Source organism: Trichosporon asahii (genome assembly GCF_000293215.1).
Source record: "Trichosporon asahii var. asahii CBS 2479 unplaced genomic scaffold scaffold00056, whole genome shotgun sequence".
NCBI classification, from domain to species: Eukaryota; Fungi; Basidiomycota; class Tremellomycetes; order Trichosporonales; family Trichosporonaceae; genus Trichosporon; species Trichosporon asahii.
This window is the reverse complement of record NW_014040868.1, coordinates 822,032-845,843: the sequence shown is the minus strand read 5'-3', so window position 1 is coordinate 845,843 and position 23,812 is coordinate 822,032. Positions and strand designations below refer to the sequence as shown.

The window sequence follows — 23,812 nt, the reverse complement described above, 5'->3', positions numbered from 1 at the left end:
GACGTCGAAAAGGTCCAGGTTGGTAGTGGCACGGCCGGTGAATGATGGTGTCGGAAACTCAAGCTCGACCAGAGACCCCAGTGGACTGGGGGTCGGCACAGGAGCGGCCGCTCAGACCGGGCCCACCAGTAACCCCCGTAGTAGTTCGAAGTCCATCTTCCACTGATCTCACCTCCTCTGACGCTTACGACTCCGTACATTGACTACACCTCCCAGGCTCCTGTTCCCCGTGCACGAACAGGCGCAGGTTGGAAAGTTGTGGGTGTCATCATCGCTGTGCAGACCACAACTTCCTTGCCTGCTCCGCGGTCTGCACGGACGGTTTGCATGCAAAGGCGTTCTACGGCTTGGTGTTGACTGTGTAGCAGACCCTTAGACTATCTAAGCAAGCCTCGTCGTCGAAGTCAACGCGGAGAGTCTGTGTAGACCTCCACCAACGCGTCCCCCTCACACGGACACACACATACACTCTCGCGAACACGTACGCTCCGCGCACTCCCTTCTACCACGCGACTCCCCACTCTCGCCCCCCTCGCCTCCAACAGTCACGCCGCACGCTCCGGCGTTCGACCCTCTCCTTTACAGACCCCCGAGCCGCTCAGGGCAGAAAAGGCGCCCGGAGTGCCCCGCGACCAGCGCTGGGAACATCACCAAGCCCAAGCTGGTCTGTACGGTGGTTAAACACCTCTTCGCACTCCCACCTCTCCCCATCGCCAAGCTACCTCCAATCCCTCACACACGGGCCAAGTCCAACTCCCGACCGCAGTACACAACAGCACGTTAGTGCAGCAGTCTCCAAGCCTCGAAGCCGGTTGGCCGCCGCCCCAGCAATGGGACAGTAACGGGCTCCGCTGAATGATGGCGCCAGTTCGCCGCCCCCGGGCCGGGGACAGTAAGCGGGAGACTGCTTTTTGCATGCGCCGTGCACAGACACACGGGGTCGAAACGTGCATGGCTCACGACAGTATGAGCATGTGCATGTATGCCTCGGCCGAAACGCTATGCATAGGCTCCACACATGTCTCGGGCCTGTGATGCTGTTGCGTTAAGCACCCGCCTTACCCATGAACAAAGCGCAGTGACATTCTCGGGCACGTGTTGGAGGATGGTCTTGGCGTCCGCTCCATGTCACTCGTTCTTCAGTCTGATGCTGTTGTCATGCTTCTCCTAGCGATGCGCAGCAGAGGTTGAAGTCTACTTAACACGGTGTCGAGGCTGCAAGTCCCATCCCCTCCCTGCCATCACTATGCGCCTCCTCGTCACCCTTCTCCCACTGCTGACCACCATCCTCGCAGCTCCCGGCGAACCCTGTGTCTCCGACTCTGGCGAGCCTGGTAAGTCCTCATCAGCTCCAGTGCTCTTCCCAACGTAGCTAACAGCAGGCGTGTGCCAGACCTCAGCTCAGTGCACCAGCGGCACGACCTCGGCCACCTGCCCCGAAGACGGCCTCGTTTGTTGCTCCTCCAACTGCTCCAGCGACTCCTTCAACGGCACCTGCCGGTGGGTCAGTGACTGCGGCGGCAACACCGCCGACAACCTCTGCCCTGGCGGAGCGCAGTTCAAGTGCTGCGACAGCGCGGCCAAATACGGCCCATACGACGCACCAGCCATCCCCGAGGTCGGCAGCTGCAAGGCGCAGACAGTCGCTGGGGCCAAGAAGGTCGTTGAGGCGTTCCCCGGCCGCATCTGGAGCGCAGGCTGCTATCGCGAGGGAGAGTGCAGGGACGGCTCTGAGCATCCCTGTGGCCGCGCCATTGACTTCATGTGCTCGGACGAGACTGGTGTGAGTGTCTCGGCTTTCTTGCGATGTGACTCGCGGTGCTGACTTCCAGCTCGGCAGCACAGGCTGCACCGACATCGCCGAGTGGGTCATGCACCACGCCTCCGAGCTGAATGTCTACTACGTGATCTGGGGTCAGCGCATCTGGAACGGCGGTCGCGACAAGGTTGGGCCCTGGTCGGGCTGGCGCACCATGGAAGACCGCAAGAGCATCACGCAGAACCACTGGTGAGCTACACCTTTAGTACGTTGTAAGCTGAGTACAGGGATCACGTCCACGTTAGCTTCAACGAGGTCTAGAGTGGGCAACTCCGCCCCGCTTGGACAATCTCTGCTCGTCCGGACCACCGAGCCGCCGAGATACGACCGTAGTTTGCATTCAGCTCGTAAGATCAACTGTGATTGAGGGGCCAGCCGGTCTGGCCCAGCTGGCAAGTCCCGTTAGTCATCAACTGTAGTCATGTATGCTACTAGCCATAACAATGTCCGCGTTCGTGTGGTCTGAATGGCGCTTACCGGTCTTCTGAATCGATTTGTCCAGTTGCAGATCAGTGACGGACACTGGTCAGGATTTGGGTAAAGCAACCGCACATTCGTTGCGCGAGCCGCGCTAGTCGCGTCGTGACCATGCAGCCGTACCCGCGCTTCCGCGCGATTGCGCCCTCCCGAGCAGCCGTATCAATGGAGCAAGCCGCGACCCGTGTCGGAGACTTGGTGACCGTTCTGATCGTGAACCGTGCGCCACCCGCCAGCAACCGTGGATCTGTATTCTTTCATCGTCCTAGTCCCTTCTGTCTGGTACTTTAAGCGTCCCGCCGGATGGTGGTGAGCTGTCCGCAATCTGCCCTTGGACCGACTGCCAGGCTCTGTTCATATCTGCAAGGTCAGTGAGTGGTGGACGGTTGTGCTGATCCATTGTGTGTCAACGCCCCTTCAGTGAGTAAGCAACAAGGCGCTTTTGGAGCAGGCACTTGCCCGCAATGCTGGTATGCGCCTCTGAATGCTCCCCCACCATCGTCAGCGGCGTGAACCTTACTGGTGTTGGGGGAGAACAAGACCAAGCGAGGAGAGATCTTCAGATCGACCTCGTCGCCTCGGTGTCTCACCGGTCTCACCCCGGGGCCGCGCCGGGGCCGTGACGGGCTGTCTTTGACCTTTTCGCTGCCTCGCCGGGGACCCGTGTCGCTACTCGTTCCTTGTCCTGTGATCAAGCGAGCTCGCACGACATGACCGCAGTCGAGCAAGAATAGCCTCCCAAGCCTTTCCCCTTGTCTCGCGCGGCTCGACTGCGGGGCCACTGTGCGCTTCCTTCTGCGGCGGCTGTCGGCTGCACGGACAACATACACGGACACTACAGCGCATTCGGTAGGGACGAAGGTGTTGGCTCGCATACCGCATTGACAGGGTGTATTCGCGGCGTACTTCCAGCTAGGGTCGTGGTCGCCGGTGCGGAGACCGTTCCGGCGTTCCCCCGAACAACTTCCGAGCTCGCTTGCATGTCCTGGAATGTCGATTCCGAGGACCGAGGCTGCGAGGATCGAGGATCGCACCACTGAATCGGGATCAGCGCTGCATTCATGTGTCAGTAGTTGTCTACCTCAGTTTGCTGCAGACCCCCGCGTAGGCACACGTAATACATTTCCCGCTACGATGAGGCGTTAAGAGAAAATGCGACGGCAAGGCCGTGCTGATTGTTTACGAAGAAATGCTATTAGGTCTAAAGAAAAGAGCTGTACAAGTATATGATATCGCTTAGACACCACCGGCGGCGCCGCCCATGGGGGCCTGGTTGGCGACGGGGTAGGCCTCCTGAGGGTGGTCGAGCTTCTCGCCGTCGACCTTCTGGTCGATGGCATCGTGGCCGTGGGCGGCAAAGGTGGTGGACGGCTTCCAGCCCTTGGAGCGCCAGGGGACACGGACCTCCTCCATCATCTGGTCGACCTGCTCAAGAGTGAGACCCTTGGTCTCCCAGACCATGAAGTAGGCGTAGACGACACAGGTGGCACAGAGCGAGCCCCAGATGAAGAACACCTTGGAGCCAAGGTTACCCTTGTCACGGTCGACCATGTAGGGGGTGATGACGGCAATGATACAGTTCCAGAGCCAGTTGGACGCGGTCGAGAGAGCGACACCACGGGCACGGATGGGGATCGGGAAGATCTCACCGATGACGACCCAGGCGCCGGGACCCCAGGTGGTGGCGAAGAAGGCAATGTAGATACAGATGAACGCGATCTGGGCCGAAGCGATGGGCTTGTCCTCGGGACGGGCAACGTTGGTGATGGGGTCGACGACGGCAGGCTTGGCAACACCCATGATGGCGACGATGAACTCGCAAATGGTCATGCCGATAGCACCGTAGATAAGGAGGGCACGACGACCGTAGCGCTCAATGGTGTAGAACGAGATGGGGGTCGTGCACACGTTGACGAGGGTGGTGATGAGCGAGATCAGGAAGGGGTTCGAGATCGTGCCGAGGTTCTTGAAGAACTCAGTGCCGTAGTAGAAGATGAAGTTGATACCGGTCCACTGCTGCATCATCTGGATCGAGGTACCCAGAATGGTGAGACGCAGGTTCGAGTTGGAGCGACCGAGACCACCCTTGAAGCAGTAAGCCCAGCCGGCCCAGTACGAGTCGGTAGGCATGAGGCTGCGCTCGTACTCGTAGTTGGCAACAATCTCGGCGACCTCCTCACGGATGTAGTCGGAGTTGATGGGCTGACCACGAATGCGGGAGAGGGCCTTGGCGGCGTCGTCGGGGCGGCCGCGCTTGACGTACCAACGGGGCGACTCGGGGAGCATGGCAATACCACCGCCGAGGATGAGGGCCCAGAGGAACTGGATGGCGATGGGGATGCGGTACGAGCCAGTGTCGTTGCGGTCCTTGGTGCCGTAGTCGACGCACGAGGCGAGGAGGAGACCAATGGTGATACAGAACTGGTAGCCGGAGACGAGGGCACCACGGACCTTGCGGGGGGCGATCTCGGACATGTAGAGAATGATGATGGCCGAGACGAAACCGACACCGATACCAGCGATGGCACGGCCGGCAACGAGAAGCTGCCATCCGGTCGAAGCGGTCTGGAGAATGATACCAACAATGAAGACACCGCAACCAGCGATAATGGTGATACGGCGACCAAAGTAGTCGGCAAGGTCACCAGCGACGAGCGCACCGAAGAAAGTACCAGCAGAGAGAATAGACGTGATCAGCGAACGAACCCAGGAGGGAAGGTCCTTGGCCTTGTCTGGGGCGTTGGGGTCAGTCGGGTAGGGGCCGGACGACTTGGGGCGGAAGTGCTCCTTGACGTAGTCCATGGCGAGGACACCGGAAATGTAACCAGAGTCGAAACCGAAAAAGATACCACCGAAGGCGGCGAAGGCACAAGCCATGTAGGCCTTCCAGGTAACGGGCGCCTCAACGCGCTCGATGCCGTTGGTCATGCTGGGCGACACTGGCGACTTGGGCCGTTGGTTGGTCGTCCGCTAGGAAAGAAAAGAGCTGGCGGAGTCAGCAAACATGCGCTCATCAACATCACACGACCGCGCGCGCCACCGGGGCGCGCGACGAACGTGATTCGCGCGCGCATCCGGCTGCTGAAGACCGCGGCGCGCTCGTTACTCACTGTACACTCGGTGTTAGAAGTGATCAAAGGCGTTCAGCCCTCCGTCTGGCGAGTAAACAGAGATATGAGGCTCGAGAAACCGCGGGGCAGTTCTGGTTCTGCTTCGTATTTATAACAAACCCGCTAGCCGGTGTGAGAGTCGAGGGGAAGGGCGAGCGCGCGCCGCGCGGCAGGTGACCCCGAGCCAAGGGAACGAGGGGGGAACGAGGGGGTCCAAGGGGACCATGGGGCCAACCAGGCCAAACAGACTCGCTAGCGGCGAGCGGCCAACGACCTGGTTCGCGATCTGGCCAGCCCTCACATCAGCCCTACAGCCGGGCAGTAGGCTGATGGCCCGATGGGTGTGCTGCTGCCATCCTTGCCTTTGCCGCTTGCAAGTCCTGAGCCTGAGTCGTCCGGCAACGGTCAATTCTAGGCACATGGACAGAAGCGGTAACGATGAATGAGCAAGCGCGAGAGCACGAGACCTGCAGGCGACCACGGATCAGACGGAAGAGTGGGCTTGGGGTTTGCTTTCTCTCGTCTCTCGCGCGATGCGTCGCGGCACGGCACGCTGGGCCGCTGGCACGCATCCCCAGGCGGTGCGCGCGGCACGGGTGCGTGAGATTGGGATTTGGTTTTTGGAACTAGCTCGGCGCGTTGAAGCTAACGAGATGGGCCCAACGGGGCTCGCGCTAAAGTGCTTGGTTCAGGCGCCGGACCAGTGACGGCAAAGACGGTAAAGTTCTGGGCTTGTTCATTGAAAGTCGCCGTTGTGGCCCTGGATGTTTTCCTGAAGAACGCCTTGGGCCCCAAGGCGCGATGCATCGACAGCCTCGATGGCGGCGCCGGCCAACATGTGCTACCATGTGGATCGCCACCTGCCGTGCAGGTCAGGTGCTCCTTACAGGCACCGCTCACCATCATCTCTGCCGACTGCCAGGTGCTTCCTCCCTTACTGTTCCCTGAGCCCCTGGAACCCCTTGCCCTGCAGCACCTCGGCCCGTTTGCTCTCTCCTCCCCCACCACACATCGCGGGCGACCCGCACAGAACGACCGGTTCCCCTCGTCCATTCTTCCCCTCCCCTCCGGGCACTCCGGATCTGTCCCGCCCAGAGCTTGGGCCCATCCAATCGGACCACACGACGGGCGGCACTCAGGTCCGCACTTCTGACGTGAGTGGGTGCGCCGCCACAACGCCTTCCGCAGAATGAGGTGACTGACTTACTCGCTTGCAGATGTTCGCTGATCCCACAAAGTGGCGCGTGAGATCCGTGACGTCAAGTTTCAAGCGAGAACGGAACCGTGAGTGGAAGAGGAGTATGAGGTCTGTCTTGGACCGAGCTGTGGGAGCCCCCGACCCAGCAGTGGGGCATCCCTTGTGCTCGCGGGATCCATGGGGCCGACGATGTCCTAAGGTTCAGTCAGAAAGGGCAGGGGCAGGGCTACGCGTGCCTGGTGAGCCTCAGAATGATCACGGGGAGTGCACACTTCTTCTGCGCTCAGCGGCGTCCTATCCTAGCAGGGGTCGCTCCGGCCATCTATTTCGGTCAGGTCATGTCGGCAACGCCGGCCGCGCCCTGCACTCCCTGATGTCTTCAAAGGCAGGGCCTTTTGTCGAAGATGATTTTTAAGCCATGGATCGTATGGGATCGTTGCGAACCGTGCTTGCGTCGACGTCGCTTGCAGAGGCATGGAATGAGGCTTCGGAGCCTCGGCGTGCGCAGACTCTGCGGAGGCGTTGAGCGGTTGTGAATGAGGCTTGAGAACGCCTGTGCCATCGGTGAGGCGCCGATGTCTCTGATCTCAGCGCAGTACTGCCGTATGTCCCTGTGAACAATCTGTAATCTCTGCGTCCGTTTTCGTCTTCTGGCCGCTGATTCGCCTTGCGCCGTCCGATGCCGCACGGCGTGCGTGAGCGCCAACCAGCAGGGCGCCGTCACATGGACCCACCCGCCAATGGGGTCATTTACCGCACGTCGGCGTTGTCGAAGCCGGCGGGACGGCCGTGGCCCTGCAGCCTCCCAAGACACTCCTGGCCTGTTCGGACTGTCCTTTTCGAAATTTCATGGTCCCAAGATAGCCAAGACACTGTGCTCACAGGGCAGGCGCCGGCCGGTACCGGCGGTACACGGGATAGCGGCGGCGGCTAGCGCGAGATAACTTTGCAAGGTCGCGCGAGCTCACGAAGCTGCCGTCGAAAATCCCAAAGGTGGGCAACGTTGCTCCGGATCAAGATGCGATTCTAGCCGGTATTCCCAAAGGTGATATCGTCGGTGTCCAGAGATCGAAGACGTGGGTCTTGGTTGGCTAGACCTCGAGCCTTACTTCGGTGCTCGATCCCTGCCCAGATCTTGTCGCAATGTCGTACACTCCAAACCCGAAGAGACGACTTGCGTCCTGGACACGCGTCGCCGACGCCGACGATTCCCGCTGTTGGTGAAAGACGTTAGTCAGCGTTCTGATCTGCCGTGTCGTGTGGCATGATCTGCAAGTGCTGCGGCCAATGCCCGGATACACTCCGCAGTCGCCGCACACGAGCACACACTTCGTACTAAACTCTCCTCCCGCACGCGACCACCGAGCCACCGACCCAAAGACCAAGTCTGCCAACCCTGCAGGAGGGGCCGACCCCAAAGAGGCAACGCATGCTTCGTGGATCTACTACTCCATCGTTCATGGCTCCACTTTTCGTCCAGCCCGGTGTGCTGTACATGTCCGTCAGATGCGTTCCTTCTCCAACTTCCGTTTCGGTTCTGGTATGCGTCCACGTTCTCCGTTAGCGCGGAGACTCTCGTCTCATCCAATGCGCCGGGCCAATACAAGCTCGTGTCTCGAGCGCCGTAAGAGCCACCAGCCACGACGAGTAACTTTATCGCTAGTCTATCGCAGATTGGCGCGTCTGGTCGTAGCTCGCTGGCGTCGAACGCCACAGTTCGAGTGACGCGCTACGCGATCGAAGGCACAGTTCCTCTCCCAGTACCTCTGTGTACCTCTTGATTCCTGCACAGTGTCAACAGCCGTGGTTGTTGATCGCCCCAAGCACCACAGTGCCAGCTGACCGACCATCCGCCACAATAGCCTCGGGTGCATTCCGCTGAAATTCTCTCGGCGCACCTCCGACCACGTAGAAGGCGTGCAAGTTCGCAAGCTCGCACAATCGCATAACGTCGCAGCACACTGCAGCGTCACGGCCACTCTGCATGTGCCTGGGTGGGTTGGGTGTCAGTGCCTGAGAGTGCCTTGGACCTCGAGGTGAATTGTTCTGAAAAGGCGAGACAAGAGCAAGCAGCTCGATGCCGTAATACACAGAGCTTGATCGCCGTTGTGGCCGGTGGGACAGAGGAGAGGGAGTCGCAAGCGTGCCAACATTCCTTAGGAGACATGATCACGGGGTCGAGACACAGCCTTCCAGACGGCCGAACGATGCGGGTGGATGAGTGGGGGATCGGGCGTTTGTTGCCGCAAAGCACATCACGGGGGGCGATTCAGTACATTGGTCAGCATCCACGGCACCGGTCAAGCTACCGAGCTGGCGCACGTATGGCAGCAACGATGTCAAGTGATATGCACCCGCTTGGCGTGTGTCAGCCAAGCTGCCTTCTGCCCCACACCTCCCACCTCGCTTGCTGCGTGCAATGTTGGTGGCGAAGGATTCATACTGGTGTAGTCAGCATGGCCCGGAAGGCGGTCAGCTGGGCGTAACGCTCCCTCGTGCATCGTGTGCGGAGCAACCAAAGTGGCGTCGCTTGCAGCCGGCTGGAAGCGGTCCGACAGCCAGGCTTGCTTGACAGGTAATCGAGCGAGTCACACAGAGCAGCACGTTCGTTCGTGTCACGGCACGCATTGCTTCCAAAGGAACGAGCGGTTGTACCTCAGCTGATCTTATTACAGCGTCACCTCAATCAGAAGCGCTCGGGTATGCCCCTATTAACTAACTTCGCATCGGTCGGTCAAGGTCCTAGTCATGTCAGGCGGTCCCTTCGCTAGTAACAGTCCGGCGACCCCGCCGACCATGGACAATGAGCCCCTGCAAGTGACACGCGACCTGACAATCCGATGACGGGCCGCGATCCGGCGTCTGCTGGGCTCGTCCCCTCAACGTCCTCGGTCTTGCGACGGCTGGCTCGGACGATTTGAGGTCGGGCGAGGCGAGGTCTGTGCGTCTCCCGCGTCCGCCATTCATTGACGGACAATGGTGCCCCGAATGGCGACAACCGACTGGCGCGCAACCTGGCGCCGTTAAGCTCCTCGGAGCATGTCAAGCGTAACTCGTGCCGCTTCTGTGTCTGTGTCTGCATGTCTGCCCGAGGTACCTTCACATGATCAGACCTCAGACGCACATCGAGCCGCGACGAGGGGGCCAGATGAACGTTGATGAAAATGTCACCGAGAATGGCCCGGGATAGCACCCGCTAGGCACTCGATTGAGTTGGGGCCGAACTACGCGAGCCCAGGAGATCTAATCGCGCATCCGAACACTATCCTGGAGCACATCTGAGGATGGGGAAACAGGGAGCAGAGGTAGAAGAGCGATGCGCGCTAACGTTGCGGAATCTGCGGAGCCTACGGAGCCCGCTTGGGGTTGCGGGGTCCAGCGAGCGGTGAGAGGGCTCCGCTCACCCTCCATCCCCACTCCCTCCATCTTTGCTCCCTTGGATCCACCGGATATCGAGAACAGCGACGGGGCCAGGAATAGATGGCCGTCGTCGAGGCCCCCGACCGCATAGCATAACAGTGGGAAGTGGGTGCACCGTATCGGGTGGGGGTAAGGAGGCTGACTTTCCCGCACCTTGTCGACATCTCCCTCATCACCTTTCGTGCGTTAGTGCCTGACGGGTGGGTGTGGTGGGTCGATAGCGATTCGATATAGAGGGGTTCCGGGTATGCGCCGAATTCTCGCCGGGCGCCGAGCTAAGTTGATCTTGTGTAAATTCGCGGAGGGTTCGGCGTCACAGGGATCGCAGGAGCGCAGGTACGAAGGAGTCCGTACCTCCGTGTCGGGACATAGTGGGATTCCAAAGAGCCCGTGGATGCGCTTACGACAAATGAGCATGACGTCTCCAGGGTGTCATCGACATCAACTCGAGGTACTTCCTGATCGTAATCAAGTCACCGCTGATGCCTATCGTCACGTGAGTGTCTGTCAGCTATCTCTGTCAGCGGCCTATAAGTCGAGGGCGAGAAAGGAGGAGGAGGGGAAGGACATCGGGAAAGGCGAGGGTGGAAAGCGCAGAGTATGGCGATGCAGTGCGGAGCCAGAAATCGACAGTGTCAGGCGCCGTTGCCAGTGCGCTTGGTCGAGCTTGGCCGCTCGGTGGAGAGCCCGGAGTCACAACGCCGAGGCATGGCGAGTTTATCTGGATGCTGAATGCCAGGTGACCTCCAGTCGAGTGCCTGTCGCGGCGGAGGCGATGCTGTCGATGTACATGGCGAGAGGGATATCAGTTGGTGCTGTTAGAAGAGCAAGGCGATGAGGTTGGGTAACAAATGATCATGGAGGAAGAATAAAGTGATGAAGTGCGCTCAGTGTCCGGCTTGTGATATCGACGCGGAAGGCAAACGGCGAAATGCACCGAACGGCGCAAGAACACGGCCGTTCCACGACGATATCATGAGTGCCGGGCGCTGGGCGCTGCGCCGCTCGGGTGGTTATCCCTTTCGGACGGTTTATCGGCAGGTTTACCATGACACTCGCCCTTCCTGCCTGACTCGGTCCTTCAAACGGCTCAGCCACAGGAAGGGAGATATGCTTGACTGGAATGGTAGGAACGCAGTAGATAGCGTGCGTGCGTGCCGTGTAATGTGCCGCATGCCGACATGCCGGGCCGGCGCTCGGGCCTGCCTGTTATCGGTACCGATACCGACCGTGGTTCATCGGTGCTCTGCTAATTGTCCTGGTCCCGATTAAGAGTAATGGCTTCATACGCTAACATCGTAGTAATAAAAATATGTACGGGGTATACACCTTCTGGGATCACCACACCTATGCAAACATTGTGCCGCTCTCGTCGACCCCAAAAGGCCAGGACGAGAGCTCGATGCAAAATTGAACAGTCTTCTACTGATAACGCCCCTGAAATTTCTCGCACTCCTGCTGTCCTCGAGATGTAACGGTACGCTCGACGCCCTCCGCATGCTCCTTCGAAGGCAGCGCGGCTTAGAGCTCGGCGTCGTCGTCGACAATCTGGGCAGGCTTGAGCATACCGGGTACACGCTCGGCGGCCTGGCGCTCAGCGGCAGCCTTGGCTTCGGCCTCAGCCTCCTTCTCCTCAATGTAAAGATCGGCGTTATCTCCAGAGAACTCCTTGAGAGTGATAAGGAAGTCTCGGAGCGTTCCCTTGAACTTGTTGGGGTCAGCCGAGTGCTCGAACATGAGGTTGACAAAGGCGTTGATCTGCGTCGGCGACATGTTGCTGAATGCGTTCGTAAGCAGGTTGGCAATGTACTGCTTGAGGAATGTGACGTTGTTCATTGACGGGTCGTTGATCGTGGCAGAGTCCCAGAGCGGCGCCTGGACCGAGTTGGTCTCGACGAGCGAAATGAGACGGGCCAGCAGAATCGTCTGCATCTTGAAGCCACTCTTGTGGTCGGCGTCGGTGAGGACATAGAAGACGTCTCCAAGAAGGGGGAGGAGGAACTGCTGGTAGAAAGCGTTCGCAATGTCCGGTGATGACGAGGCGAAGTTGTTGACGATCTCAAAGGCAATGCTAAGACCAGTGTCGGCGATGTCTCGCATGGTGTGCTTGAAGGCCCAGACAACAGAGTCCATGATTAGCTTGAACTGCGCTGGCGGGAGCTCAATGAGCGCGGGGAAGCACGTCAGGTTGATGGCACGCAGCAGCTTGAAGAAGCCGACGCGGTGCTCAGGGTACTCGGCAAAGTCCTTGTTGATCATGTCCAGGGTAGGCTCGAACACAGCGTCAAGGATGGGAGCGATTTGCGGGATGAGGAGCGAACCAAGCTTCGAGACGATCGTGGCCATGACGTTCAGAACCTCAGCGTCGCGGGCGGCGGGAACGTTGCGGTTGTAGTCGCCCAGGATGGCGTCGAGGAGACCGGGGATCAGGTTCTGGTCCACACCGTCAAGGTCCTCGGCCTTCTTAACGTAGGTCTCGACGAGCTTGAGGATCTCCTTCTTGATCGTACGCAGCTGGCGGACCTTGGGCGTCTTGGTGGCAATGAGGCCCTGCTGAGCAACCTGGTCGCTGATGATGCCGGAGACAGCCTTGTAAAGACCGAGCATGTCGAGCCAGATGCGTCCAAGCTGGGGCAGGAAGAACGATCCGATAGAGGTACAGGCCGAAACGTTCGTCTTGAGAACAGTGGACATGATCTTCACGTTGTCGGTATCGCCGAGCACGTCGACGTTGCTGGCCGCAGCCTGCATGAGCTGGTCCCAGGCACTATTGGGCAGCTCCATGAGCTTCTCGATAAGCCTCTCCTGCGTCGGCTTGTTGGGCTGAGCCGAGATCATGTATCCAACAGCCTCGTAGAAAGTGTGAACCTGCTGAGGCTGGAGGTCGACAGTGATGCGGTGGAGGTTGCGGAGAATCTCGTCGATGAACGGTTCGTGCTCGCCCGCCTGCTGCATCACGAAGTGACGACGACACTTCTGGGCGATCTTGATGAAAGTGTCACACGCCATGTCCTGGACACCCTCGTGGGTCTCGTGCATGAACTCGAAGAGCTTGTTGACGACAGTCTTGAGGAACTTCCAGTGGGCCTTGAGGAATCGAGGGTACTGGCCAACGATGTACATGATGTCAGACGCGCAGACAGCCTTGTTGTCCTTGCCACGCTTCATCTCGGTGAGGCCAAGAAGGTCTTTGATGACAGTGACGAGGAAGCGCTTCTCCGTCTCCTCGTTCATCGCACCAGAGATGGAGCCGATGGCCCAACAGAGGGTGTTGAGGTTGTTCCACGACCACTCCGATCCGTCGATCTGCTTGGCGAGCTTGTCCGTCATGATCTGCTCCGTGTCGGCGACGTCGAGGTGAGTAAGGTAAACGAGCACCTCACGCATGCTCTTGTAGAGCATAATGGTGTCGCTCTCCTTCATGAACTCGCGCACAATCTCTCCCTCGTCGTTCTCAACGATGAGAACCTCTTCGGGCTTGACCATCTTCTCGATCATGACCAGTCGCAGGTTCGACAGGATCTCGCCATAAATTGTTTTCCTCAGAGGCGCACCGTTAAGCATGAGGCTCTGGTTGCCGTTAAGACCCATGCCACTTCCGAGGTTGAGGTTCATGAGCGGGTTGATGTCGCCCATCGGCAGCGACTGGATCTCCTCGTAGAGCTCCGCGACAAGCTTCGCCCAGTACTCCAGACAGATCTTGAAGACTTCACGGTCATCGACGGTCGAGATCTTGATGAGGTAGAGGTGGGCGTTGATAAGAAGCTCGTTTGACTCGGGCGTCTCGATCAGGCGGAGGTGGGAAGAGAGGAAATTGGTCAGGAAAAGGGCGAGGTTCTTGATGAGCTGCTGGTCATCGTCGTCCGAGTTCTCGTAGGCCGAGGCGAGGTCGGTGCTCGGGGGGACCATGCGGTTCACGCTCGTCATGACCATCTGGAAAAGAATGACAAACTTGTTGTTGTACTCGGGTCCGACGTTGAGAGCGCCGATCTCGGAAAGACACTTGAGAGTGACGTTGCGGAACTCGGGCACCTCGAGGAAGCGGTTGACGAGGTGGTCGATGATCTGCGTCTCGAAGATGTAACCCAGCGGGATCCAGTTGAGGAAGCGGAGAAGCGTTTCAAGGGTCGCCTTGATGAGGCTGGGCTTGTTCGCCTTCTCGAGGACCTCGTTACACAGCGTGAAGATGTCGGAGAACTCGCCACACATCGTCTGCTTGAGCGCCTTGGTCTTGGCCTGAGTCATCTGCTCCGCCGAATAATCGAAGATCTCCTCGGACAGAAGCTTCAGAATGACCATGTTGTTCTCGCACAGCGAAAGGTTCGTCCTCGACGACGTCGTGATCTCGGGGATAAACGACGGCCAATCCTTGGGCCACGCCTGCTTCAGAATCTGAACTTGTTAGCATTCGAAAGCCCGCGGAGCCGCAGCATATAGACGCACCTGGACCAGGACGAGGTTGAGCTTGTTGAGGTAGCTCTTTTCCCTACGCATGCGAGCCTCATCGCTGGAGATATCAACGGTAACTTGCACAATGAAGTTACGGATGCCCTGCTGCTGATCGGCCGGAAGCGCCTTCCATTTTGTCCTCACGAGCTTCTCGAGGATCTGAAGTCCAATGTACTGCGCGCATTAGTGACCCTAAAACATCCTAACCACGCGCTGGCAACACTAACCTTCGTGCTGAGGTTGTTCGAGGACTCCAGGATAGCGGGCACGCGCTGCCAGGAGTCGGGGTTCTCCTGGAACTGGGTGAGAACCTGCTGGGCCTGTTGTTGCTGCATCGCGGTCAGCTCCATTCGCCTTCGACATTTCAGAGGCAAAACAACGCACCTCGGCACCCGAGCCACCGTAGAAGGCCTGAACAACCTGGTCCAGGAGGCTGCATACGTTAGCACACAGTTGCGATAGCAGCGTTTGATGGACTCACTTGATGTCGAGATCCTTGGAGAAGTCCAAGACAGCCTGGTTCACACGTATCAGTAGCACGTTCCATTTGGAATGTCACGGCAACGCCCAGTGGCGCGGCGCTCTACTCACCTCCATCGTTCCAGGTCAGCTAAGCGGAGGTATGAACAAGTCTAGCTGAGAGGGGTAGAGAGCCTGTGTAGAACGTCAGTAATGAGCGGGGTGGCGGATGTGAGAATGAAGTGCGAGTGAAGAGATGGTGGCGCTAGGGGTCGTGGGTGCAACAGTACTTACAGTATGACGCTTAGGAGGACGAGGACGGAAACCCAAGCACCAAGCCTAAGAGTATTATAAATGCCAGAAACTAGAGTGTGGGAAGGGAGTAGATGCAGGTGGAAGGATGAGTAGGGGCTTGTAGGGAGATGGGTTGTGTGGTAGTAATGAGGTGGTGAGGTCGACGATGATGATGATGAGTGCTGAGTCCGCGCGTCTGCCGGAGGGCTGCGAAGGCCGTCGCACCGTCGCTGGGTAATCGGGGTTGCTAATCATTGCTAATCAGTACGGTCGATTGCTAAAGACCTCGGTTGCATCCCATTAGCGGATGTATATTGATAGGCCTGAAGATAGGCCTGCAACACAGTCCACTGGGCGGCGAAGCAATCGAAGGCCTGCGTTAAACCGCGCCTCCACCAGGCATGTCCACCCCTCAACATGTCCCTCACCGTCATATACCACCACCAAAAGCATGTCTGACAAAGCGGAAGGTAACGATCCTTATGCGGTGCCAGAAGACTACAAGCCATATGTCCCGGTAGCGAAGCGAAGAGCGCAGCTATTGTCGCGCCTTGGAAGTCGCAACCAGCCGAAGAAGCTCAAGACTCTTCAGGACGATGGGCCCGACGAGGAGGAGACCAGGAAGCAGATTGAGGATGCTCTGGAACGGGAAAGAGAGAAGACTCGCAGAGAAAGGACACTGCTGGAGGAGGCACAAGAAGTAAAGCGGCAGAAGGAGCTCGAAGGTGAGTTTCGGATGAGCTTTGGTGGCTTACTCCGTTACAGATGCGAATAAGACCAAAGCGCAGAAGGAGGCTGAGGAGGAGGCCGCTCTGTTGGCTCAGATGGAGCGGGCTCAGAAGAAACTTGCCAGTGCACAGGAGCTCGCGAAAGGCACTGTCTACACCGAGAGCATGAAGTCGACCTGGCGGCCACCGCACTACATTCGGAGTCTTTCCGCAGAAGAGCAGCAGGCAGTTCGTGACAAGTACTCCATCATTGTTGAGGGGAATGATCCGCCCCCGACTATCGAGAATTTTGCCGACATGAAGATACCCCAACCTATTCTTGAGTACCTCGACAACAAAGGCATCAAGCGGCCGTCCCTCATCCAGATGCAGGGCATCCCGGCAGCCTTCGCTGGAAGAGACATGATAGGCATTGCCTTCACCGGCTCGGGCAAAACCCTCACTTTCACTCTGCCGGCTGTGATGCAGGCTCTGGAGATGGAGTCAAAGCTACCGTTTGTCAAGGGCGAGGGACCGGCGGGACTGATCATCTGCCCGTCGCGCGAGCTTGCCCGGCAAACGTTTGATGGCTGCGTGGCGATGTGCAAGGCGCTCTCCGACAGTGGCAAGTACCCCGAACTGCGATCGTTGCTCTGTATCGGCGGCATCAGTATGGCAGACCAAGCCGATGTTCTCAACAAAGGTGTTCACATCGTGGTGGCAACCCCTGGACGGCTGATCGACATGCTGGAGAAGAATCGTCTTAACTGCGACAATTGCAAGTACCTGTGCATGGACGAGGCCGACCGCATGATCGACATGGGCTTCGAAGACAGCGTTCGTAGCATTATGAGCCACTTCAAATACCAGCGACAGACGCTTCTGTTCTCGGCTACGATGCCTCGGAAGATCCAAGACTTTGCGCATCAGTCTCTGATCAATCCCGTCCTCGTGAACGTGGGTCGTGCTGGTGCGGCAAACATGGATGTCGTCCAAGAGGTCGAGTATGTCAAGCCGGAAGCCAAGATGGTTTATCTTCTGGAGTGCCTGCAGAAGACACCACCACCCGTCATCATCTTCAGTGATAACAAAAACGAGGTTGACGGTGCGTGCCTGTCACCGAGCCTTCACTAACGCACAGACATTCAGGAGTATCTTCTGCTGAAGGGTGTAGAGGCTGTCGCTATTCACGGCAGCAAGAGTGAGTGCATAAACACCTTCCCAAGTGCTGACCTGGCAGCTCAAGATGAGCGAGAGTATGCGATCAAGTCCTTCAAGACCGGTCAGAAGGATGTCATGGTTGCGTCAGGTGTCGCCTCCAAGGGACTCGACTTCAACGAGATCCAGCACGTAATTGTCTACACGATGCCGAAAGAGATAGAGGACTACGTTCACGAAATTGGACGCACCGGACGGTCAGGGAAGACAGGCATTGCGACGACGTTCATTAATCACAACACATCCGACCAGACGCTCTTGGATCTGAAGTATTTGCTTATGGAAGCGAAGCAGAAGTGAGTCCAATCCGTCGACAGTCTGCTAACATCCCAGGATCCCGGAGTTCCTGCTCTCGATCGAGGACCCCCGAGCGGGTGAGGGCGGGCTTCTGAAGGGTTGCGCGATCTGTGGCGGCCTCGGCCACGGCATCGCAGACTGTCCCAAGCTTGAAGAAGAGATGAGGAGGAAGCAGGGAGCGAACGCACAGTACAGCGGAGGGGGCTACTAGACATGACGGACCAATGTTGTACCAAGACCAGGCCGGTGATGCCATGTATCGATTATTTGTTCCTATGCAGCGAAGGAAGGTGGATCCACCCACCCACGTGCGCAGCAGGATGGGTGGGAAATAGACACTAGTCGACGCAGTTAGCATATGACGGTCGCCTGCAGATCTCCACTCTCCACTCCATTGCCATTTTCGGCCCGCTTACCGTTTTGCCTTCCTCGTCTTGCTCTTTCCATCGCCACCCGACGCTCTCAACAGCAGCAACTTTTCTTCACTTCTTCCAATTCAAACTCTCGCTTTCCCATCGCAGACGTCCAGGGAATGGCATCACGCGTTGGCCGATCTTCATAGTGCTCTTGTGAGCCCCGTCTTCTTCCCGACATTTACCTCTTGTCTTGGCGTGCGGGCGCATCCCGATTCGCCCTATTCGAAGAGTCACTCCAACACCTCTTCGCTTTACTAAAGCAACCGCATCGCCCGTCATGTCACCTCCCGCTGCCAGTCCGACGTCGCCGATGGCCATAGAGGGCCAGACGCCTAAGCGGACCTTGTCAAGCTCGGCCTCGCGTTCCCCGGTCAATGCCTTGGGAAGCCACCGCCCAAGCACCGTGGGCTCAAGCTACCGCGACAATGCCGACGTTCAGCGCCAAATGCAGCAGGATATTGACTCTGCCATGAGCATGTGTAGGTTGTCTTCTGCTGATCATCATCGCTAATTTTGCAGCTCGCGCGCGGTCTGGATCCCTGGTCGACCGCTCTCCTGTCTTACGGGGCACGATGGGAAGGTACTCGTCTAGCCCCATCGAGGAAACGCCTTTCGGCATGTTATCCGACTCAGAGGAACGCGAGATCGCCCGCGCTCGTCACGAGCAGGAAGAGGTGGACTCAGCCGAGTATGACGCCAACGTCAAGGCCTTACACGCTTCTGAGTCGACCGATTCTTTCGAGCAGCACCGCCAACGTCGAGGCTCCGACCCGGGGGCGCGAAGGAAGCCCACATATCGGGTGGGCGCAGATGGTATCGTCAGCAACTTCGATTTCAACGAAATGGAAGACTTCGCCGCGCAAGAACGTGTGAGACTGCACGGTGAGCAGGAGGCGGCACCGCGGAAGAGGACAGTTTTCGCTGCTCAGTCGACGTCTGTTGGCGAACCACCACTCTCTCAAAGCGACACGAGCGACAAGGCAATGCTTGGCCGGGCAAGTTCCGAGACCCAAGCCATGGAAGGAGCGGAGGAACTGCCAAAGGAGGATGACGCCCCTCAGACCAACTTCCACCGCCGACGCGCTCGCAAGCAGGCCCAGAACAACCCCGGCCGTCGGCAAGCGAAGCTCGCTCTGTTCGAGAATTTTGGGAATGGTGGAGGCGATGACGCTGTTGGTGCTCTGAAGGCTCCTCGCCATAGGCACGGCCACCAACAGCAACAGCCGAGCGTGGAGGCGCCTGGAACAACAGTCTTCGAAGAGTACACCGACGTCGTGCCAGCCACCAAGGGCCATGATCGGCCATACCGATTCTCCTTCTACTCCAACGCTCTCCCCGTCACGATTCATGCGCGCAACATTTCTGAACTTCCTGCCGAGGGCCAGAGTTTCGAGGATCTTTTTAAGGGAAGGAACAACAACCTCTCAGCAGGTGCTCGAGACTCTGGAGAGTACGCCTATTCGGGAAGGAACACGCCAAACGATCCGAGTCAGCTCTCCTTATCAAACCCAAGAGCCCTGGCTAACCAGGCTCTGCAAAACGCCGCAGCGAAGAGCACCCCGCCGGGGATCCCTCCCGGAGTAACGGCCGAAGAAGACCCAGAGGCATACACTTGGTGGCTGGATGTCCTCAGCCCGACCGACGAGGAGATGCGCATGCTGTCCAAGACGTTTGGGATCCACCCCCTCACGACTGAAGACATTTTGCTCGAGGAGACGCGCGAAAAGATTGAGCTGTTCCGGAACTACTACCTTGTGTGTTTCCGTTCGTTCGACCAGGACCCGTACTCGCAGACGTACCTTGAGCCGCTGAACATGTACATCATCGTGTTCCGGGAGGGTACGCTCTCGTTCCACTTCCGTGGCACGCCGCACCCGCAGAATGTGCGTCGCCGCATCAAGCATCTCAAGGACTACATCAGTGTTACATCCGACTGGATCTCGTACGCGCTTATTGACGACATTACCGACGCTTTCGGCCCGCTCATCCAGAGTATCGAATACGAAGCGGACAGCATCGACGAGCTAGTTCTGATACTCAAGGAAGCAGAGCAAACGGATATGCTTAGGCGCATCGGCACATGCCGCAAGAAGGTCATGGGTCTGCTGCGTCTCATGGGCTCAAAGGCCGATGTCGTCAAGGGTCTTGCCAAGCGCTGCAATGAGAACTGGCTCGTCGCGCCGAAGTCCGACATTGGCCTCTATCTTTCTGATATCCAGGACCACTTGATCACTATGACGAGTGTAAGTTTCAAGTTCTTGAGGAGACAAAGCTGACACCAGAACTTGAACCACTACGAGAAGATTCTCTCGCGTTCGCACTCGAACTACCTCGCGCAAATCTCGATCGAGATGACCGACGCGAACAACCAAATCAACGACGTCCTGTCCAAGCTCACTGCGCTCGGTACCGTGCTCATTCCCATGAACTTGGTCACCGGTCTCTGGGGTATGAACGTCCACGTCCCGGGCGAAGACATTAAGGAAGGCTACGCCTGGTTCGGTGGTATCCTTGGCTGTCTTGCGGCATTTGCCGTCCTAGGCGCCTGGGCGACGTACAAGTGCTTCGTTCGATAGGCGTAAGCACAGCCGAACATATCACGAGGTGCTGGTGTGTCAACACCGACGCCTCTCGCCATGCTAATCCCAACTGAAAGCAATCTAACCTATAGAGTCCGGGCGTGAACAGTCCCCGATGTTGTCGTACATGTAAGCATTTCAAGTGTCAAGCTGCCCCACCGGCTTATCAAGAGGGGCAAAGTCCGTTGCATGCGGAGATGCTACTACTAATCGCTATAAACTTATCGCAATTTGATTATACTTCTGATCGTCTTCTCAGGCGGAGTACAGAATGGGTGGCTCACTCAAAGCTGAGGCGGCGCTTGCCGTTTCCGTTTCCGTTGCCGTTGCCATTGTTACCCTTTCCATTGCCCTTTCCATTGCCGTTGCCGTTGCCATGACCGTTTCCGTTGCCGTTTCCGTGGCCATTGCCGTTACCATTGCCGTTTCCGTTTCCGTGGCCATTGCCGTTGCCGTGGCCATTTCCGTTACCGTGGCCGTCGCCGCCGGTGGTGCTGTTTCCGTTCCCGTTCTTCTCGTCGTAGAACTGCTGGATCCAGGCCTTGACAAAGTTGAGCTCCCACTCGTGGACCTCGCGGATGTCCTTGGGCTCCTTGGTTATGTCGTCGAGGGTGCTGAAGTCCCAGCAGTGGGCGCCCTTGGGGATGAGGCGGTGGGGGCGGGCAATGGTGTCCTCGCGGATGGGTTGCCCCTCAGCGCCGACAGACATTGTGCGCCAGGGGTCCCACTCTCCATCTACGGTGGCCATGCGGTCGGCAGCAATGCTGTAGTCGCCGAGCGAGTTGACCTTGCTGACGTCGGCAATGTCGGGAAGCTGGAAATGCTCGCCGGGGAGGTAGTCGGCGTAGCAGTTGTTCTTGCGGTACTCGTTGGCGGTGACGAACTTGGAGATGGCGCGAGGAGCGTTGGGGTCGTGGGGGCTCGCAAAGTTGTATCCCCACTCGGTACAGGTCTGGAACTCCCACAGGCGCCACTTCTGGTCAAGACCAACGTTGCTGGGGTCGGGGCGGTCGAGGGCCTGGATGATGTTGTCCACCGTTTTACCCGCCGCGAGGCGGTCGAGGATGCTTTGCTTGCTCAGGTCTCCCCAGGCCTTGACAGCGCCCGGAATTGGTGCCTCGAGCGAGTCGACGGTGAGCTGCCCCTGCGCCGCGCCCGCAGTAACGTTGGCGCAAAACCGACGCCAGCTGTCCGTGTCCGCCTTCCAGCTGCGAACCTGCCAGCCGTAGAACCCAGACATCATGTTGCCAAAGCTCCAGTTGGAGATCTCCCCGGTGTATCCGAATACGGCCTTGATCGCCGCATTCGTCTTCGGGTCGTCGAGCAGCTTGTCTACGGCAGCAATGCTCTCCGTAATAGCGGAAACGCACTCAGGCTCGCCGTGCTTCACGACAGTGTCAAAGTACTGCCAGAAGTCGACCTCGGCGTGAACGACGGCGGAGGAGCCGATGCTACCCCACACAATGTCCGGGTAGTGCTTGCGCATCCAGTTGGCCTTGCCGCCGGGGTAGGAGCCGCCGATGTAGATGAAGGGCGTCTTCGCCGGGGTGAGGAGGTCGGGCTCGGGGAGCTCGAGTCCCTCGGGCACGGGGAAGTTGCGGATGAACTCCGCGCTGTCCTCGAGCGATTCGCGGACGTTGAGCCAACGCAGGTTGTCCGTCGACAGGTCCTCGGTCACATTCGAGCCACCGTAGTATCTGTGCTCGAGCTTGACATAGATACCGTTGGTCTCGCGGGCAAGCAGCGAGGCAAGCGAGCCCTTGTCCATCGTCGTCGTGCTCAGAACCTCGCTCTCGCCATTGTCGAGGATGAAGACGGGACCACCGGGCTTGTAGTGTTCCTTGTTCACGAGGTACTGCTGGCAGAACGTCTCAGTGCTGCCGTCAAAGTGGGAGCGCTTCTGCGTGAAGCAGTGCGGGCCCCAGGGCGATCCAACGCGCATTTGCTTGTTCAGCGGCTTCTTGAAAACGCCGACGTTCTGGAGACGCTGCTCCAGGTCGCGGGTGAAGTCCATACCAAACTCATCCTCCTCCTGCGCCAGAGCAGGAGCGGCGAGGAGGGGCAGAAGGGCCACAAGGTTGGTGAGCAGCATCGTGGGCTGTCAGTTGCTAGTCGGGCAATGTGGGGGCCGAGAGGCGGGTGAGAGTTTCGGCGAGGAGGACGTCGCCAGGCGATACGGGAAGAAAGGGGCAGCTTGATAGACATGCCGTGTTATATATCTTATCCACAAGAGCTGACGATATCACAGACTCTCAGAGCCCCACGGAGAGAGATCCGCTAGCTCAGGACACAGCAATGGTGAGCATGTGCTGCGCCTTCCGCCGGCGGCGGCCGTCAGGCGTGGGGCAACAGCTCGATCAGTGGGGGCAGCTGGGAAGCCAACAGAACGCCACCTTTGCCCGCGTGTTACTGCGTGCGCAATTGATGCTCTAGAGAAAGTTGAGGGTGCTCATGAGCACGAATGCGCGCGCCAATGGGCGCGCCGCTTTCTCCGGCACTAACGACTGCGATCGTGTGCGACCCGCCGAAAGGCTGGCGAGAACTTGCTCTGGCGTCGCGGCTGATGAGCCGTCGATCCGCAGGCGTCATGGCCCCGCAAACAAGCCGTCTATGTTGCCGGGTCGCCGATTGGGTGCGGATGTAGCCGTGCGTGAGCTGAGGGATAGTGAGGGGAGGGACAGAGCACACTCTGCAACTGGGACGTACATCACCGATCAAGAATAGACGGCCGGCCAACCGGAGGGCATGCAAAGAGTTACGTATGAGACGTGCAGTGCACAGGCGATGGTGACGGGACGCGTTATTCAGGCTGCCTCAGGCAGCCGGCACGCTAGCGCCAGGCCCTGCCGCTTTCTTGCCGGCACGCCCGGTTCATGAATGGCCAGGTTCGGCCCCACCGCTGGGCACAATTGCAAGCGACCCGCGTGACCGAGTCCACGTTAAGACATGTTGCACGCGTCCCTTGGTGTCCCACTGCAGTTTTAGTCCTCTGGGTAGGCATCTTCCTGTGCAGTTGATTGCTCTTTTACGTTACAGTTTTGCGTTCTGTTCGGCGAACAACCCGTCATTGCCTCGCTACTAGACGCGCGAGCATGTCAGTGGCGTTTGTTTCAGTTTAGCTTGTTTTCCTGCGAAGTGATCTTCGGCATTTCCGGTCCCTTGCCCACTCTTTCTGCTTTGTCCTCTTGCCTCTGCAGATGAGACTGCGACTACTCACTGGGCTGGAAAAGCCGGACGTCTGACGCTTTACCGGGTACCTCAAAGCCAGATAGGAACGCCGCTATTATCAGCAGAAAGTGCCCGTCTATTCAATCGTCGTGCACTTGGTTTACTTAGACTGCCCGCGTTCACCGCCATGCCCACCCGCCA

General features: G+C 58.4%; 6 protein-coding genes across 6 annotated transcripts; 3 read left to right on the top strand and 3 right to left on the bottom strand.

Moving 5' to 3' along the window:
- Positions 1-1,246: 1,246 nt before the first annotated feature.
- A1Q1_03575 (uncharacterized protein) lies at positions 1,247-2,080 on the top strand (the record flags this gene model as incomplete). The annotated part of the gene is made up of 5 exons (XM_014323373.1): positions 1,247-1,334; positions 1,414-1,504; positions 1,576-1,783; positions 1,833-2,008; positions 2,065-2,080. The coding sequence occupies 5 exons, from the start codon at positions 1,247-1,249 to the stop codon at positions 2,078-2,080; spliced, it is 579 nt and encodes a 192-aa protein (XP_014178848.1).
- Positions 2,081-3,532: 1,452 nt separating this feature from the next.
- Positions 3,533-5,224, bottom strand: A1Q1_03574 (uncharacterized protein; the record flags this gene model as incomplete). The annotated part of the gene is made up of 1 exon (XM_014323372.1): positions 3,533-5,224. The coding sequence occupies one exon, from the start codon at positions 5,222-5,224 to the stop codon at positions 3,533-3,535; it is 1,692 nt and encodes a 563-aa protein (XP_014178847.1).
- Positions 5,225-11,545: 6,321 nt separating this feature from the next.
- On the bottom strand, positions 11,546-15,070 carry A1Q1_03573 (Crm1-F1; the record flags this gene model as incomplete). The annotated part of the gene is made up of 6 exons (XM_014323371.1): positions 11,546-14,416; positions 14,468-14,647; positions 14,701-14,802; positions 14,858-14,906; positions 14,955-14,989; positions 15,065-15,070. The coding sequence occupies 6 exons, from the start codon at positions 15,068-15,070 to the stop codon at positions 11,546-11,548; spliced, it is 3,243 nt and encodes a 1,080-aa protein (XP_014178846.1).
- A 607-nt stretch (positions 15,071-15,677) lies between these two features.
- A1Q1_03572 (uncharacterized protein) lies at positions 15,678-17,659 on the top strand (the record flags this gene model as incomplete). The annotated part of the gene is made up of 5 exons (XM_014323370.1): positions 15,678-15,951; positions 15,992-17,038; positions 17,108-17,134; positions 17,180-17,447; positions 17,485-17,659. 5 exons carry the CDS (start codon positions 15,678-15,680, stop codon positions 17,657-17,659), a joined length of 1,791 nt encoding a protein of 596 aa, XP_014178845.1.
- A 482-nt stretch (positions 17,660-18,141) lies between these two features.
- A1Q1_03571 (manganese resistance protein) lies at positions 18,142-20,440 on the top strand (the record flags this gene model as incomplete). The annotated part of the gene is made up of 3 exons (XM_014323369.1): positions 18,142-18,343; positions 18,384-20,107; positions 20,165-20,440. The coding sequence occupies 3 exons, from the start codon at positions 18,142-18,144 to the stop codon at positions 20,438-20,440; spliced, it is 2,202 nt and encodes a 733-aa protein (XP_014178844.1).
- Positions 20,441-20,723: 283 nt separating this feature from the next.
- Positions 20,724-22,535, bottom strand: A1Q1_03570 (uncharacterized protein; the record flags this gene model as incomplete). Its single annotated transcript, XM_014323368.1, has 1 exon — positions 20,724-22,535. One exon carries the CDS (start codon positions 22,533-22,535, stop codon positions 20,724-20,726), a length of 1,812 nt encoding a protein of 603 aa, XP_014178843.1.
- Positions 22,536-23,812: the final 1,277 nt, after the last annotated feature.